This window comes from Eublepharis macularius, chromosome 6, assembly GCF_028583425.1.
Source record: "Eublepharis macularius isolate TG4126 chromosome 6, MPM_Emac_v1.0, whole genome shotgun sequence".
NCBI classification, from domain to species: domain Eukaryota; kingdom Metazoa; phylum Chordata; class Lepidosauria; order Squamata; family Eublepharidae; genus Eublepharis; species Eublepharis macularius.
In genome coordinates, this window is record NC_072795.1 from 32,683,502 (window position 1) to 32,702,133 (window position 18,632).

At 40.2% G+C, this 18,632-nt stretch overlaps 1 protein-coding gene across 1 annotated transcript in view; it reads right to left on the minus strand.

Annotated features, from left to right (window-relative positions):
• Positions 1-18,632, minus strand: part of GMPS (guanine monophosphate synthase) — a 53,919-nt gene that overhangs the window by 20,995 nt on the left and 14,292 nt on the right. The window contains exons 3-8 of the mRNA XM_054983475.1: positions 13,948-14,062; positions 7,657-7,754; positions 7,302-7,405; positions 5,902-6,095; positions 5,429-5,594; positions 3,687-3,838 (exon numbers count right to left, since the gene is read on the minus strand). Coding sequence (XP_054839450.1) covers positions 3,687-3,838; positions 5,429-5,594; positions 5,902-6,095; positions 7,302-7,405; positions 7,657-7,754; positions 13,948-14,062 — 829 coding nt within the window. The remainder of the gene's footprint in view (positions 1-3,686; positions 3,839-5,428; positions 5,595-5,901; positions 6,096-7,301; positions 7,406-7,656; positions 7,755-13,947; positions 14,063-18,632) is intronic.

The following is an 18,632-nucleotide window of genomic DNA, read 5'->3' on the forward strand; positions in this document are numbered from 1 at the left end:
CTAACCCTCATTAAGGGTAAGTCCCAGGGAACTCCAGTGTGAAATGGGAGCTAATAAAAAATCTCTCCTGAGGATTTTGTCTCTGCTCATGGTTATAAAAGTCAAGCCACTGCACTGTATGACAGCGTAGTCTTATTAATTTTGCACTATAGACACAGTACTAAGATATGCTAATGAGATCTGTTACCCTGAAGTTCACTACTTCATCATTTCAAAACTGTGCTCTACCTTGTAGTTTATCTATGAAAGCACCAGGGCTCATTTCAAGGGGGAAAGCACAGGAACGCAGTTCTGGCAATTCCCCAAAGAGGTCACATGTCAGGTGGCCCTGCCCACATGACTCTCGGCCATTTGGGGCCCATTTTGTCCTGGATTGGGGCTGAAACGGCCCAGATCGGGCCTCTGACGGGTGGTGGATGACTCTCCTGTTCAGCAGCGGCCTGATCCTGACGATTTTGGGCCCCTTTTTGGCAATTTTCAGCCCTCTTTTGCCATTTTGGGCCCAGTTTTGGTCCTGAATGGCCAAGACTGGGTCCAAAAAAGCCAGGATAGGTGATGTCAGGGGGTGTGGCATATGCAAATCAGTTATGCTCATGGCACATTTCCAGTGATGGCAAGGGGAGTGGCATATGCTAATGAGTTGTGCTAATGAGTTCCTCCAGCTCTTTTTATATGAAATGACCCCTGGAAAGCACTATGAAGTGAGCTTCACTTACACAAATGCTCTTCTCAAACAGTCATTTTTCAATTGGGGGGAGATCCCAGCGTGATTACAGTTTGTCTTTCATCTAGCAGGAAACCTTTGCTATGTCTAGACAGAGGAATTCCCTGACACATGAAAGGTAGTTAACCATCTAAGAGAGCTTAGTGCTCAGGATGAATGTGGATAACGTAAGTGTTATGATCTTCACTTTCTTTAGGGTGGATTTTGCTTTAAATCTCCCCCTTACACCCTCTGGGTAGTTTGCTGCCACCAGGAATATATTATTCCAAAATGTTTTATTTAAATTTTCCCTTTTGTAACGTGTTTGAGCGTCAGGCTCCTTCGTGGTTCTATGTGGCCCTGAGGATAGGAATGGGAGATAACTCTGGGATATAACAAAACACAGTTTATTTTTTTAAGAAGCGTATTGGTTACATAAAAGTCGTTCTTAGTTCTTCTAGTTGCTTCATCCAAACTCATTCACACAGATCTCTTGTAAGGCTTCACACACAGTTAGCCTCTTCAAATAGAGTGAATATATAGTCTCACAGACACACTCAGTTCAGGCTTCCACTCAGGTTGCCTTTCCCTGACAAATACATGAACACACTCAGACTGCACACAGCTCGCCTCTCTTGCCCTGACTGAATCTTTTTCTCTCCCTCAATAACTGAAAACTGCCTTCACTCCGCCCACTCTCTGTCATCAACCAATCATATCACTCACTCATCTCTCTCTTTCACCCCCCACTCTTCACCTATCTCACCAAACATTTAAAGACACATGCACCCATTTCTTGAAATCATTACAGTAAGCTATCTGATTTATCCTCAAATAGCTTGATTTGTCAAAGCTTAAATCCGAAAGGTGGTGGTGGAATTGCCAATCCTTAATGCTAATTTGGAGCTTTTCTTTAGGCCCTCTTTTCTTAATGTATGGATAGGGATGAATGTTTAGCATTTTATTCAATGTGTTCTTATCACATTTTCTATTTGCACAAAACCATTAGCACAAACACGATCATCATTTTCAGCTGATACTGCAATAAGTGCATCTTAAGAATTTGTTCCAGCTGCAGCATAAGCCTCTTCCTAATGATGTACACAGTCATCTACAGCTATTTAAGAAACAAGTTGAAAGTGTTCAGAGTTAAAAATAAGCCTAAAGCAAAACGTTGCGCACAACTGACTAGTTGTTCACTGGATTACTATGGGTCATTTTGAGTTTACAAAATACCATGGGTAGTGGGTGACCCCTACTGGACAAAACAGTGGGAATTAGTTGAAAGCATGTTTAATTGGTATCTAAAAGCTAACTTTCCTGATAGTATATAAACACATAAAAGCAATATTGGGTTTATAGTGCAATCCTATGCAGAGTTACACTCTTCTAGGTTTCAATTCACTGACTATTTTTTGCTTACTTTTTATATATAGCTCATCTTTCTCCCCAATGGGAACTCAAGGCGGCTTACTTAATTCTCCTGTCCTCCATTTTATCATAACAACCCTATGAGACAGGTTAGGTTGAGAGTGTGTGACAAGCCCAAGGTCACCCAGCAAGCTTCCACAGCGGAGTGGGGAGGTGAACCTGGGTCACCCAGAATCTAGCCCAACACTCTAACCACTATACAGCACTGGCTTTGTAACACATGAGACAACATAACCCCAAACACTACTAGAACAGATGGTGAGGGGGGACCAGGAAACTCTGAATTGTTCTACTTAGGCAGCAACTCAGAAGTCTGTGCATGGAACAGGTAATCTTGGGTCTCATGTTCAGGGGGAGCAGTTAGAACTACTGGCATTTTACATCACAGTAGTGCTGTACAGTTTATGCTCCAACCAAACCTCTGATCAGGAATTCACAATGTTAGTATCTATTTAGAAAATGTATATGATGCCCCCCCCAGAGAACCTACTAGAGACCGATTATGAACTAAAACATTATAAATTGTCCAGCCCACTAGTTAAGATCTGCCTCACGAGCCCTGCTGTCTGTGCCCCTGCCCTCAGAGGTGAGATGGGTGGCAAACAGAAAGAGGGCTTTTCCAGCAGTGGCATCTCACTTGTGGAATCCCCTCAGCTTTGCCTGGCACCTGTGATGCTTTATTTTAGGTGCCAGGCCAAAACGTTTCTGTTCACCCCTGGCTTTTAATGAAGGAGTTAATTTTTAAACATTATTTTAGTCTGGAAACTGTTGTTTTAATCTGTCTGTGGACTGTTTTTTACAAACTATGTTTTTATGCTGGGTTGGGGCTTTTTTAATTCTGCATTTTAATTGGTATTTTCTAATGTTTTGCTTTTATTATTTTACTTTGTAAGCTGCCTCGGGTAGGTTCCTGGAGACGTAGCATAAAAATGTTCTAAATAAATAAATAACATCACAAAACAGCATAAAATAGTTAAAATTAACAAACCATTAAAAACTCAGCCAGAGCATAAAATCAGCACAAAACATCTGGCAGCCTAAAATGATTTTCATAAAATAATCCTCAGCCCAGAAGCAGACCGTAATAACTATTTTGAAAATACCAACCCATTAATGAAAAAGCTGGGTAAAAGGAACTGTTATGATAAAGGGAATGTTTAGCCTAGCACCTAAAGGAAACAGTAGGACAGGTGCCAGGTGTGCCTCAAGGGAAAGGAAAATCCACAGGTGATGTTATCACCACTAAAAAAAGTCCCATTTTTGGTTGCCACCCATCTGCAGCCAAGGGCACAGACAGCAGGGCTTGTTAGGATCATCTTAGCTGGTGGATTCAAATTGCTGATTTAACACAGAATTGTGTGTCAAGAGGCTTAGATTTCACCCAACAAGCAACTGGGCACAAGCATACTTCAAAATAGTTACCCATGAGGCATTCAACAGTCACAATTTAACATAATCTTATGAAAAATAGTCCTGAATCTATATTACGTTAAAATGTTTATATACACTTGCTTATAGGTACTTTAAACATTGTTACTGCTAAAACAGATACCTTCACAAAGGTGTCACCAATAATTTTTCGTTTTTCCTCAGGACTAGTAGTCATATTCAATGTTTTACTAATTCTTTTTCGTGGAGTTCTGTCTTCCTCAGAGATAGGCAGAGTTGTCGTACCATTGTAGAATGAATGAGCTGCATTTACCACTGTACAACACACAAGATTGTTATTGATAAGAGAAGTTTAGAAGTTTTCAAAGATGCTCAAAAATAATTCACTCAGGCATTCTCTCACCTACTTCTTCTAACAGCATGTGGCGCTGGAAAAAATTAATCTAGCCAAAACATTTTTTAAGCCCGAACAATTTGAAAACAAAACTGAAAAACTTCTTTCTTATAGGTTTAAAATGGCAATACAACAATTTAAACTGTAACCAGGCATTACATATAATATATTAGAGATATTACAGGCCTCCTTTTTTCTTCCATGATCTTGTGTCAATATTCCAACACAAGAACCAAAAGAGACATCCCTGCCAAAGAGGGCTTACAATAAATGCAGACATGGGGGAGTGGAGAGAATTGGGGATATCTGCAAATATAGTTATTTGTACTCAGACTTCCTTTCACTTGGGACAACGCCTACAGTGAAATCAACAGTTGTGTTGTGGGCTGGTCCAGTAGCGTGGTCAGAGTCCAAATAGCAAGGTCAGGCAGTCCAAAGATCGGTTATCAGCAAGGTTCGAGGGCTAAGCAAGGCGCGGTCCAAAGGTCACAAGAGCAAGGCATGGTGCAATGGAGTGGTCACAGCAACAGCAGGATTCTGACACGTTGCTTCCACGCCTCCTGGTCTTCTGTGGCTAGGTTTTATAGTGAGGCTGGGCTTGCAGCCAACTGCTTGGGAGCTATCCTGTGGTCACTCCTCATCACTCTCCATAAGCAGCTGGCGTCTGGCCAGGAGCCGTGCGCTTTGCCACCTTTCCTGCAGCTCTACACATTGCTTTTGTCTGCAGCGCTCTCTGGGTGAAGCTGGGTGTTTGGACATCCCTGACTGCACTTCACCAGTGGTGTTGGGCCTAGAGGGTGTCGGTGCTTCTGGCTCAGCTGCTGGCTGTGGATGCTGATCAGCCAGCAGCTGTGCTTCCTGATCCCTGGGCTCTCCTGAGGAGTCAGGGCTGGCTACACGAGGCGCCTCTCCTCTTGAGGAGTCCTCACTATCACTGAGCCCCATGACAAGTTGCCTGAAAGACGTTGGTTTTGAGAAGAGTTTTGAGAGATGAGAGAGCTGGTTCCAAGTAAGTGTTCTGGGAGAGAGTTTCAGGAATAAGGGGGAAAGAGTGGGAATGTTTAAGAGAAAAAGAGATATTCAGGTGGCAGAGGGGAGAACCTTCTAACATCCTGACAAAGGTAACTTTTACAGGTAAGCATTTGTATATAGACAGAGTATATAGAATGGCAAAGTTGCAGCATTTATTTTCCAAGAAAAATCCTTTAAAAAACAATACCACTTTTCCTTTTAATTATATAGATATATGTTGTTAGTGTGTCATGTTTAGAACTGGGTGTGTTTTCTTACTCTCTATGTTTATTGTTTATTATGTTGTGGTGTATAGTTTAAATAAAGAAATTTTTTTTAAAAATACCACTTTGCTTCTTGGGTGAGGAAGCCAGATATAGACAATGAAATGAAATAAATCATCCATATACTGAAAGTGCTATTATGAAGCTCGTTCACAAAAAATGAAACAATTACTTTTTTCCAAGTTTCAGATTTATGCAGAAGAAATAATGCAGTACCTTTGACTTGAATTCCTAACTTCTTGAGTGCTTCCTCCACAGACTGACTCTCTCTCTTGCGCATAAATCCATTATCTATGTGTACTGCTATCACTTGGTCTTGGTTCAAAGCACGATTCAGTAAAGCAGTACATACCGTTGAGTCCACACCTCCACTGAGTAAAACCTACAGCGATTGAAAAAATAGGAAGAAAATCATTAAATGTATTTAGTAAATATAAAAGTCCCGTGATATGAACACAGTGTTTCGTTTGCATTATTACTTTTCATAGTCTCCAACTTCACCCAAGTCACAATACACTCAGGTCACTATACTACAAGGTAGGAAAAGCAACCCTCTCTCTCTTTTTTTTTAAAAAAAGCACACCTTATTTTAAAGCAATATATTCTTTAAAAATAGTTTATTGCACTTGTTCAAAAGAAACTAAAGTTATATCAAATACTATAGTTATTAATAGGAATAAGCATCTTACCAGGACCTTTGATGAACCCACTTTGTCTTTGATATCTTGAATGCACTCCAGTTCTCTGTTCTGAACTGTGAAGGTACCACTGCACCCAGCAATTTCATAAAGGAAATTTTTCAGCATTGCTTTTCCATTTACTGTAAGGCTAACTTCAGGATGGAATTGTGCTCCATACAGTTTTTTTGATTCATTTGCTATAGCTTGAGAAATATTAAAAACAAAAGAATTTTAACACTATCAGGAAGTCTTTCATATGTAAATGCAACTATTATAAAGGATTTATAGAATTATTAATAAAACGTGTATTCTTTTCTTGTGAAGCTAAGCATACCTTTGTCCAAAATTTACCAAACAATTCATACCAAAAAAAGGTCAAGAGAAACGGTTGAAACTAATCTGAATAATTCTTTGTAATGCTGAAACAACAAACAGGCATTTAATTTTCAGTCTGTTTCCTTTAATACCTTACTTGTTTAGATTTTCTCAGCTGGGCCCCCTTGGGGGTAAAAAGAGGCATAACATGCCCAAATAAATAAACAAATTCTAACCCCTCCCCCCGAACGAAAAGATAAATTACTGCTTGGGCACACTAAGAATTAAGGGAGCTAGAAGGCTGAAATTCATTCACCTGAGACAATTAAACAAAACTGTCAGTTCTGATCAAGAGTAGCTTGCACATAATACTGAATAAAATCTCTGGATAAGGCTTTATTTTTGTAACACAAGATTTTACAATAAAGGAAGTGCTTCTGCGAGTGGTAGATTGCTACTTTAAGAAGCAAATGGATGTTTTCCCATGTTCCATCACAGCCAGGTTTGTTAAAATTATCCTTTAGAAATCTACAGACCATTTTTATTTACCTACTTTCATAAGTCAAGTTCTTTTAAAAAACCTATTTAAAAAGACATACCATAAAGATTTCTAAAAGATAAATTCACAAAATTCAAGCATGTATTTGCCAACACAGCATTAACGACTATCTTTTGCAAAAGCTCCCAAAAATGAAACATTTGATCAGTATCTGAAATGTGAAACCAAATTCCAAATATGCTGATTCCGATGTATACAACCATACCATTTTCTTCAAGAGCTGCTTTGAATACGACATTCCTGCAGCAGAGCAAGAAGCACAAGGCACGTTTGCTTCCTGTTCACAACACTGCTCTAATTTAAATACTGAAAATTCAACTTGTGCGCAATTGATCGCTGAAAACTAAAATTATGCCCACTTTTTCGTTGCAACTAAAAGCTGCGAACAAATGTTTTTTTCAAAATCGTATTTGATTTGGAACACAGAATCTTATTTTGTTTACACACATTTGTGTTGTTTATCCTGATTCACATGTTCCACATAAAGACGTGCTGTCAACATAAAATATATGGTAATGGAGGACAAAATACATACCTGCTATAACGTTTCCAGACTGTGCAACAACTTTGAATCCGTCAGCTACCTTATCTACACTATCTCCATGGGTGAGGAGCACAACCTCTTCCTTCTGTAACCCCCTGAGAACGAGATCACCAAATACAAGAGAAGCATCATTAAGTAAGTCATCAACTAAAAATAGTAAAGATGCACCATGAAGGTGGCAACAAGTCCTGTGTTCACCAATAAATAATCTTCTCTTCAACCCCTTCGTCCAGAGTTTGAAAATTTCTGCCAAGCTAAATTTTCCAGTTTAAAAACTATTAAGGCTAACTCCAAATACTGTTGCCAATTTAACTCCCACGTTTAATGCCTACAAGTAACTGCATACCTGAACAGTGAACAGGTGTTATCCAGAGTAATGCTAAAGACTCCATCTTCTCGAACATCTTTTTTGTGAACTGTACCTCCAAACACTTTGTTCATCATCTGTCAGAACAGAAAAGCCAATTGAATTACCACACTCCACTCTAATTATCTCTCATACTATCCCCTTTGCTTTATCACTGTGCAGGCATTCACCAGCAATTGGACAACTTGTTCAGCCCGTAAGAAACATTGCAGACTGCAGCTAATTTGTATATTTTGGAGCAGCATTGCAAATAGCATGAGGTTGGTTACCCAGCTTTTGTTTTGTTCATCCATATTGCTTGTCTCCCCGCCCCCAGTGCTACAGTTTGGTTCACATTCTCTCCTTTACTCTTGGAAGGTTCCTCGCTTTTTAAAGCGGCAGAATGCAGGAGAAGTGCAAGAGAGAGAAAGGCAGGAAAATGCGAAGTATGCAACCTCCGTAGTGTTGTGCTGTGCTGCCTGCCTTTTCCTCTTATATCTAATTTGCACTAAAACTCTCTGCAGAATAGGAGCACTATTTAAATAACTACCAGCGATAGTTCCAGGGTGATTGTTGTTAAGAATGTGTCATCTTTGTTTTGGTTTAGTTATTCCCAAATAGTCTCACAAACATTTGTTTCTTGACTGGAAAAGAGAGATTTGCTAATACTTTATTACGTTCTTCACAGTTTTATACTATTTCCTTACATTAAAAAATTCAAAATGGAGTAGAAACAATAAAAATGTATGAACGCTAAAAATCAACATTAGCACTATAACATAAAAGCCAAGATCCAAACAGAAGACAAATTCTGCAAGGACTACAAGGGCTCAATCTTTTGCTTGCTTATTCGGGTTCCCTGAATTCAGTGAAATTTACTACTGAACAACTTGCAGACAGACACCTTGGAGGGCCAGTTCATACCATTATTATAAATTCAGTAATATTTTGCATTATCCTTTAACAGAAATACCCATCTTGTCCTCTTTAATTAGCCTCCCCAAGATAGTCAAGATAATTCAAATTAGTGTATGGTGGACTATGCAGCATTGTCTGGCTTCATCTTTGGCAGCAGGCTTGTTAACACAAACAAATGCATGCCTAGAAATTTTCTATGCCCTAATTAGTTCTTTTACATTTGATCTTACGGTGTCATTGCAGTCAGGAGGCTAATTTTCATGTGTGCTGATGGAATGCATTTTAGTACTGCATAAACCTAATAAATGCTTCGCGACGGTTAGCTCCATGCTACAATGTGAACCATGTACTCTGATCCACTGGCACATATACTCTAGAGATTTCCCAAGACTCTGAAGAATTCCCAAACGTTTCTTCTAGAGGAACAACCACCAAACTCCCAAGCTGCTTTTAAATTACCAGGTTATAAGTGTGCACTGTGCAGCTTTAAATGAAACATCCGGTTCATATTTTTTTATCACAGAACAACCACTGAACCTTGGTACTTTTCCTTCTATACACTTAGGTCTAGTTTTCAGAAAGTAAAAGAAGTGGTAAATCTATTTCTGGATTGTACTACTTTAGAATTCAGGTGAGGATTCCTATCACTAAATGGTCTCCCATGTTAAAAAACAAAACTCTGCACATGGAAAACTAGAATTCTAGTTTACAATAGTTCTATCTAGCTCTTATGTTTTCTAGGTACAAGAAATTTCTACACAGAGAAGCAACCTATCATGTGAATTCACACCTCCATTTTGAACTGGTACAGCTCAGACACAGGAGTATGAATGAATACCTGTGTCCAATTAGGCATAAAAAATTACATAGATCGACACCTGCATTTGACATACAAATAATTACTATTCCTGCCTTCTAAGACCCAGTTCTTTACTGAGCTGTATTATAAAGTAATCAGATGACACTATTCCACTTCTCTTATTATAGTGTTCAGCCAGATGCAAAAAAACCCATTCATTATTCCTTCACTATCACATCATAGTGGAAGATTATCTATCCCACTCAGACCACCAGTAGACCAGTGTTTTTATCTTGGATTACTAGCTTCACAGAAATTTCCTTGCATGTATAAACATGACTGTGACAGTGAGCAATTTAAAAGCTTGCTTTATTATTATTTCTCAGTATACTGCATTTGATCCCCTCACGAAGCCTTCCTATTTGAGGGAGTTCTGTTTTGATGAAGCATTCATTATGATGGCTGGTTCCACATTGTTACAACACACTTAAAGCAGTGACATTTGATTTTGCAGTGATTGAAAGAATTGGTGCAAGTTCTTGTGCAAATGTACAGACAGAGGGTTAATTCTGGAGTGGCTAATTCTGGATTTGTGTGCAAGGGAAAGAGGGAGGGAGTGTGGCAAACAAGCCACAATAGAGCTTTTTATGGACAGAGATTTATCCTGACATCTATATCTCCATCTCTCCTTGCTCCTCCAGAAACCTGGATTTCTGGGAGAGCCAATAACCCTGCTGCTCTCATGTAGTTCATTAACCTTTCCTTAACGTCCTCTTCCTGTACAGAACATTAGTGGAGATTCCAAACTTCTTGCCAGTTCCACCTATTGCCCTGATTCTGCTGCTTCATGTTCTTCTGTGCCCGCTAATACTTTATTGACTTCTGTTTTCTTTCTTTTCTTAGTCCTACTCTTCTTTACCTTCAAGTTGTCTCCCTTATTATGCTACAAATCTCTAGCCCAGATCTCACTCTTTCTGACATCATGTATTATAAATTCACAAGTGGGGAACACTCAAAGACTTGTATGCGGGGGATCTCATTTTCCCCTTCCCCCACCATGTCCTCTTTCCCTTTCTTGCCTCCATTGTCTCTCCCTCTTTTCCTGCTTCATTCTCTTCTTCCTACCCAGCCTTGTATGCCCCCCGTCTTAACCTCCCCTCCCAGCAGACTCTCCCTATGGCCTAGTCATGTGGTGTCGGTTGAGCTGGGCCCAGCTGCATGGTGGGGATCCTGAAAGGACTTGTGGTGTATGCTTCACTTTTCCCTATATCTCCTTCCTCACACTATGTCCTCTTTCTCTTCTTCTGGCAGCCTCCATATGCGCATATGCTTTTCTTATGTCCTTCTCTCCTTCAAACCCACTAAACAAGTTACCTTTCATCTGCCCCCATCTTCATCTATATTTCTTAATTTACTTCACTTATCTACTGCCTTTCTCCATTCTGGGGACCCAAAGCAGCTTATGTCATTTCCTTGCCTCTATATTATCCTCACAACTATCCTGAGAGGTAGGTTAGGCTGAGTGTGTTTGACTGGATCAGTTACCCAGTGAGCTTCCACAGTGTTAATTCAAATCTGGGTCTCCTATAGCCTACTCTGAAACTAACCACTACACTACACTGGCTTGGGCGGGGGGGGGGGGGGGCGGTGTTGCTGTTGAACACTAGCAAGCAGCCTGGCCTGGGTGAGTTATGTTGTATTAAGTCATCCAGTCATTGCTTCTGCTCCTGGCCCCAAAAAGTCCTCCCTCAAAGGTCAAAACAGCCCTGGAAAAGGCCCTGCCCTCCTCTTGCCTTTTAGTAACAGAAACTAAGCCTGGTATACTGGCTAAACTGTTATGGTTGCCTAGCAACATCCACTGAGGGCATCTGGTTAAATGTACAGGAGCTCCTTTTATCATTTTGAGTTTTCTTTTAACCCGACAATGTATTTTTTTTTTTTTTTTAGATTTCAGATTTTTCTGCAAACCTGGGGGATTTTTCAGGTGTATAGGAAAATCTGTCCTGTTTAAGTATCTTTAGGTCAGGGCCATTTGGCTATTAGTATATAAGATACTATCATTCTATTTATCTACTTTTGTTGTCCTGCAAATAAATCACACATCCAGTCCAGTCCTCTTCATCCTCACTGCTTACTGGCTCCCTTTAATCCTGTTTCCGGTCCTACTCTGCCACCTTGTAATTCTTGCTCTCTCCAATATCTGACTGATAAAATGTCTTATTAATTTGTCTCCGCCACCCTCACCCCTTTTCTGGTTGTAATATTCCTGCTATCATTTCTTTTTTTCCTTTTTCTCCAGTGCCTGCCTTTGGTTTTCTTTTTTTCTTCAGCTAAACTCATCACTTGTCCTTCTGGCCCTTTGTGTGTCAGTTTTACTGATCCCTTACCTCTGTCCCTCACATTATCCGTTTTCAAGGGTTGCACCTTTCTTTAAACAAGCTATTCTCTCCCCAGTTTTTCAGGTACTGGACTTCTTTTGATCCTCATCTCTCCAGCCATCATTCTACTTGTCTTCCTTTTTTCATCCCCAAATGACTTTAATGACATCTTTTCCAAGTACTTCAATTGCCTTTCTTCCAATTTTCTTTCTGCTCAACCTATTTTTCTCTCTCTCTACATTTTACTTCAGTGTAAAATCTAATAATGTTCTATGTGCTAATTCACAAAAGCTGTTTTCTTTTTTCATTCTTATTCTTCTTGACCTTTCTTATGCTTTTAAGCCAATTAACCACACCACTTCTTAGTTCACTTTGTTCTTTGGGCATCACAGTGTTTTGCTACTTTGCTTTTTTGACTCACAAATCATTCTTTTAAATTTTCTGTTAATATCTCTTTTTCCTCTTCCATCTCCCTTTCTATGCCATCCCTCACCACTAAGTTCCTGGCTTCTTTCTTCATACTCCTCCCCTTAGCAGTTTAATTTCTTCATCTGGTCTCAAGTATCAATGTTATGATAACAATATCCATTTGTATAACTATTTTTCCACATTCTCTCATTCTGTTCTTATCAATATAGTTCAGCTACGTTACAGCTGATTTTTCTTTAATACAGAATCATTATCTTAAAGACCACTTGTAAGAATTTACTGTATTTGTCCCCCAAATTTTTACTTCCCCTCAATCGTTCAATCGACCAAATAGCTCTTCAGTGTTCTCTGCAAATGCCAATTCTCTTTCTTGGTCTAGTTAAGGTCCCTCCCCATCCCATATTCCTAAAATTTGCCATCTTTCCTCTACTTATTATACAGAAGGTCTCTGAGATCCTCATCCTAGCCTGTTTATTCAAGTAGTTTGTTTACTAGATTTTGTGCCTTTTACCTTGGTAAAATCTCTTCTCAAAACTTCAATTTTTCTTTCTTCTTGCTTTAATCATACTACACATCTCATTTTTTCCTCTTTACTGGCTTCCTCTACTCCCCACTAGGGGTGTGCACTTCTGGTTTCCGATTTGGGTAAATTACCCGAACCGGGTAAATTACCCGAACCGTAAAAATTAAGGATATCCCTAATCAAAGCTTTCCGAAGCTTCGGAAAGCTTTGGAGCTGAGTTTAAAGGGCCCCGCCGCTGCTTGCAAGCAGCGGCAGGGCCCTTTAAACATCATCCCATCCCCACCCCAGCCCCTCACTGTCGCCCCCAGCCCCCTTCATTGGAGGTCTCCTTTCCAATTCCTAACCAAGGCCGACCCTTCTTATATTCTGAGATCTGACAAGATCAGGCTTACCTGGGCTATCCCGGTCAGGGCCAGTCCACTCTTAATATCTGATTAAAACCTCCTATTTTCCTCTTCTATTCCATTCCTCATGTTCTAGTTTGATTCACTTTTTTCTTATTGGTAAGATTTGTTGGGGGGGGGGAATAATAACCTTTTTCTTCCTTTCAGTCTCACTGAATTAGTCCTGTAAAGTCCCCCCCACCAAGTTACTAATCCTGCTGCCTCATATTTTTACCTAGACCAAGAAACCTCTGGGAAGAAAAACATATATTATTTTCATTACAGCACCAAGTAAATTTTGGTGCTTCTATAAATGATACAGCAACACTTAGGAAAATGAAAAAATTTCTTTTGGGCAAGAATTAAAACTGTCCATAGTACCTTAATAATATTTCTAGACTTTTTTTAAAACCACAAGTAAAATCAGAGCTTATATCAAACACTAAAACCTAACCACTTAATGTCACTAAAAGACCATAGTAAGCTCACTTTCAAAATCATGCATGTTTTCCTCCAGACACAAGGATCAGACATTCATCATATATTTTGCCACATAGCACACATCTGGGCACAAAGTACAACAGACTCCTCTGTGGAAACCATATGCAGACTGCATCTTGCTCGATCAGAGTAATAGGCTAATGAAAAGAAGGAATCTAAGCACTACATATGATGTGAACTTAAGAGTTAACACACAGTTTCTGAGTTACTTCAAAAATAACTTGTCAGAATCTGCTTACTGGTACTTCCCAAACTCATTCCTATAGCCTATGCATAAAATAAAGCAATTCAAGCAGTTTCCTCTTAAGTCCAGTCTATGACAAATCCATTGAACAATATGTAAAGATTTGTAACTAGCACCTGCATGCCATAGCATATTCCAAGAACAGGTTTGCCTATTGTAAATATTGCTGGGTCGAACCAGGGCGCATCTTCTGCATAAACAGAATTTGGTCCTCCAGATATGATGATAGCCCTGCAAAGGAAACAGATTTTTTAAAACTAATTAGTTCTTGTAAAAAAAATACACGCAAACACCACTTTAACATTTACTTGCACAAAACCTGTATCAAGGCAACAGGGCAAGCTTTGTACGCATATTCACATCTTGATCCATAAAGTGAGCAAGGTCTACCATGCTGGAACAGCAAATGATCCAGACAAAAAAAAAAGTTCATCTGCACAATTTGTTCTATGTTCAAGTCATCGTACATATTTTTGTTTTTAAAACACAGGCTTTCAAAACATGCTAACACATAATTCTTCAAATTGCATCCAGCATCCAGAAAAATAATATTAGATTTCGAAAAGCAGACAGCAAGCAAAGACTTGAGTGGGGCATCTCATTTTCCTCTCCCCCATTATTTTTTCTTTCACTTTCCAGTAAGATCCCATAGCCTCTCCTCTTTTACTGCTTTCTTTTCTCCTTCCCACTTATCTTTATAGAACTCTACAGCTGCCAACATCCAGGTGGGGCGTGAAGGTCTCCCAGAATTACAACTGATCTCCAGACTAGATTCAGATTTTAGTTGCTTCAAAAATTGGAGGCTCTGCCATGAGAGTGCAGAGCTCTGAAGTACGTTATTGATGGCCTTTGGTACATTTAGTGGAATGAGATGGGCTAGATCAATTAAATAAGCAAAGATGTTATTGGAAGAGTGCAGAGCTCTCCATATCCTTCAACTGTATCAGGGCTTTTTTTCAGCCAGAATACTGTGGAACGGCATTCCGGCACCTCTTAAAAATACCCACATGACTGGTGGGTATTTGGGCCCGAAATGGCCAGCATTGGGCTGCTGCCGGGCAGGGGAGTGCTCTCCCATGTGGCAGCAGCCTGTTCCAGGACAATTCAGGCCCGATGCAGACAGTTCAAGCCTATTATGGCCCAACTCAGGCCTGAAACGGCCAGGATTGGGCTGCTGCTGGGGCGTGGGAGAGTTTCCCCGCATGGCAGTGGCCCATTCCAAGCTGATTCGGGTCTGATCCAGGCTGTTTCAGGCACGTTTTGGCCCAATTCAGGCAGCGGCACGTTCCAGGACAATTCGGGCCCGATGCAGGCAGTTCAAGCCTATTATGGCCCAATTCAGGCCTAAAACGGCCAGGACTGGGCTGCTGCCAGGCGGGAGAGGGTTCCCCCACACAGCATTGACCCATTCCAGGCTGTTTCAGACCCAATCCAGGCCCGTTACAGCCATTTTGAGCCCAATTCGGCCCAATATAGGCCCGAAACACCCAGGATCGAGCCACTGCCAGGTGGGGAAGGGCTCTTCCGCATGGCAGCAGCCCATTCCAGGCCTATTTGGGCCCAATCCGGGTGGTTTCAGGCCCATTTAGGCCATTTGGGGCTTATTTTGGCCCAATTTGGGCCCAAAATGGCTAGGATCAGGCTGCTGCTGGGCGGGGGAGTGCTCTTCCGTCCGGTAGCAGCGTGTTCCAGGCCAATTTGAGCCCGAATCAGGCCCCCTGTGGAGCATGGGAACACTCCCAGGGCAGCCACGGCCTATGTGGTGATGCCACTTTCCGGAAGTGATGTCATCGAGCAGTCCTGGGAGTGCATGTGCAAAGCGCACCAGCATACAGTACCCATTGAGTTCCACCACCTCTTTTCCCAGAAAAAAATCCCTGAACTATTATCATTCACTACTATTGGACTCCCAAAGAGGAAGAGCTTCAAAAACAAGACAAAAGACCCATTAACCATGACTAATGCCCAGTTTATACATTATGTACTGCGCCAAAGTTGCTACCCATCTATCGCTACTCATTCAACACTCAATGTAAAGACTACATCATCTACCCACATGGAGAGCGCAGATCATGTAAACTGACACTTTAAGGAAGGCACATAAGCCTGCCCATTCACCCAGTTGGGGCAGTAGATTTCACTGGAATCAATATGGGAACAACCACAAAGGCAGCATTGCCCATGTTCAGTTTATGCATAAACAGAGCATTAGAGATATTTTATTAATTTATGTAGTTTATATTCCATACTTCAGACACACACTTAAGATGGCTTACAGAAAACATTAAAAATTAAACCACAACTGAAACACTAAGAGAAATGGCAGCAAAATTTACTAATTCCTCTGCCACAGTGACAAGGAGAAACTTCCATATTCAGAGAATATAAGCTACAAACCTCTGAAAACCAGAGCCGAGGGCAACATAAGGATAAAGTCTCAACCTCTGTAGCCTGCTGTTTGTTGGCTCTTCAAAGTAACTTGTTGATCACTGTGTGAAACTGGACTAGAGGGACCAGTGGGGCTTATGTTTGCCAGTAACATGCCATATAAAAAACCCCTAATCACCTAAAAGATCAAAGCTTTTGATCTTAACATACACCAAACCTCACCAAACAAGATTTTAAAATGTGAAATAATTTAAAAATATCCTACCACATAAGACTTTAACATCTCTAAGGAGATAAGGCACAAGAGAAATATTTTCAATAAATATATTATTTATTAGACCTAATGAAGATATTACTGTATTCTATTGTCCTTCTTAACTCCTATCACAATTGGTTTCAGGTTTGCTGTGCTGTCATTCAACAGCTTGTGAAATACTGTAGCTTGTATTTGCTGGACGTGCATCTATAACATTCAATAAGGAAAACAAGCAGAGCTCTCTCTGCAGGCACACGGATCTACTGTCCACACACTGCTCATTTTGAGATTTATGTCTCACTTAAACCAGAATCTACACAGGCTTGTGAGACAGTTCTTGAGGCAGCTAAAAGATCAGTACAAGCTTATCTTTAATAGGAGAAAATCTCTGCGGGTAGGAATGAGCTTTGCAGAGAACAGCTGAGGAATTCTGACTTTCCTGAGGGCTCTAAGGGCCTATTTATACAATGAAGAGAACCAAGGAGCAAAACTTCCTGGACAGGATGTGGGGGGGAGGGGAGTTGGGTGAGGACAGGATGTGGGGGGGGTTGCATGTTCTGAATACTCTCCCATCACTTTGATGCTATACAAAGAAAAACAGTATGTCAGGGAGATAGGTTCTAGCTTACGTGCTAGGCTCATATGTGCGGCTATCTTCTGACCCCCTGGAATCCTGAATTATTACTCGAAAAACTTTTATTACTTGGGTCTATTGACTGCATAATTTGGCCCTCGGAAACTTCTAGATATTCCCTTAGGAAACTCACAATTCCATAGCTGTTGCCTGTTGAGTTCATTTCTGTCTACAGAAGTTCTCTCCTATCAAACTTAAATATTCAATTCATGCACTCAAATAGTGAAGTTTTTCTGGAACTGTGTCATTCCAGGCGGCAGGTGGGAGATTGCATTTTTAAAATGTTCACTGCAATCTCTGACCAAGAATGCAAGAAAGTGCCATATGAAAGGAAACCAAGCAGGGAGCTGGAGGTAGGCATAACAGCAGTTTGGTAGACCACTCACTGGCATCTTCCTTGATTCTTGCTCTTCTTCTGTAGTTTGCTTCTTGCCTCCACGTTTGTTTACTTGTAGTATGGCTGAGCTGAATGTCTGCATGAGAATATTTCTGATACTAAAAGGAGGGGGCTTTTGAGGGACAAAGTATCTTATCACTTGCTCATCTGTCCACCATTATCTGCTTCTCTGATCTATTGGTCATTTCATTAATTTTCTGCATCAGAGCTCCTTTTTCCTGACTGTAAGATCCCAGCCTGCTGGGAATCACAAAACACAAGAGCATTATAATGCCATGAAGAGAATGAAATATTGCTGTATCACGGTATGGCTCTCCCTAGTCCTTAAAAATTTGCTGGAACAGAGACATTTTTGCAAGTTGAGAAACACCTCCTTAAAAAAATTTAAACACCATTTTCCCATTGAACAATCACATTTTATATTCGTATACATGATTAATGAAACCAAGAACTCTTGTGATGGAGCAGGTGACAAATCAAATGAGCAAATATGCTGTGATTTAATAAGAGAATCCAGCAAAAATCCTTAGCACCATTTGCTCTAATAGTTTTGTGAATTTCTAACACTGAAAAAACTGCTTGTTTCTTATCATACACAGTATTTGGCCACTTAAATAACCATTTATGGAACATTATAGACATATAAATTTATAAAATCTATTCAATGAAGTAAAACTTTTGTTTGCTGCTTTTAAATCCCTACTAGTTGAATTTGATACCCTCATGTGTTTTCATACTGTCATAATTCAAGATGTTCATAATACATGTTTGTTCAAATTTTTAACAAAACTGAAACAGCAATATCTGTTTTCTCTTAGAAGAAAGGCATACAAAAGACATCATCTCCTCTTTACATCTATCAAGAGAAGGTAATAGTTATGCTATACAATCATAGAATCATAGAGTTGGAAGGGGCCATACAGACCATCTAGTCCAACCCCCTGCCCAGTGCAGGATCACTGAAGCATCCTGAAGAAGAAAGTGTTTTAAAGGGGGAAAAGACATATTGTCAGGCAAAACAGAAGTTGAAGACAGAGAAAATAGTGGTGTGATGGGAAATCTATTACTTGTCTGAAGAAACAGATCTCTGTCAACCTTTGTCTCTGTTTCATTAACAGACCAACAG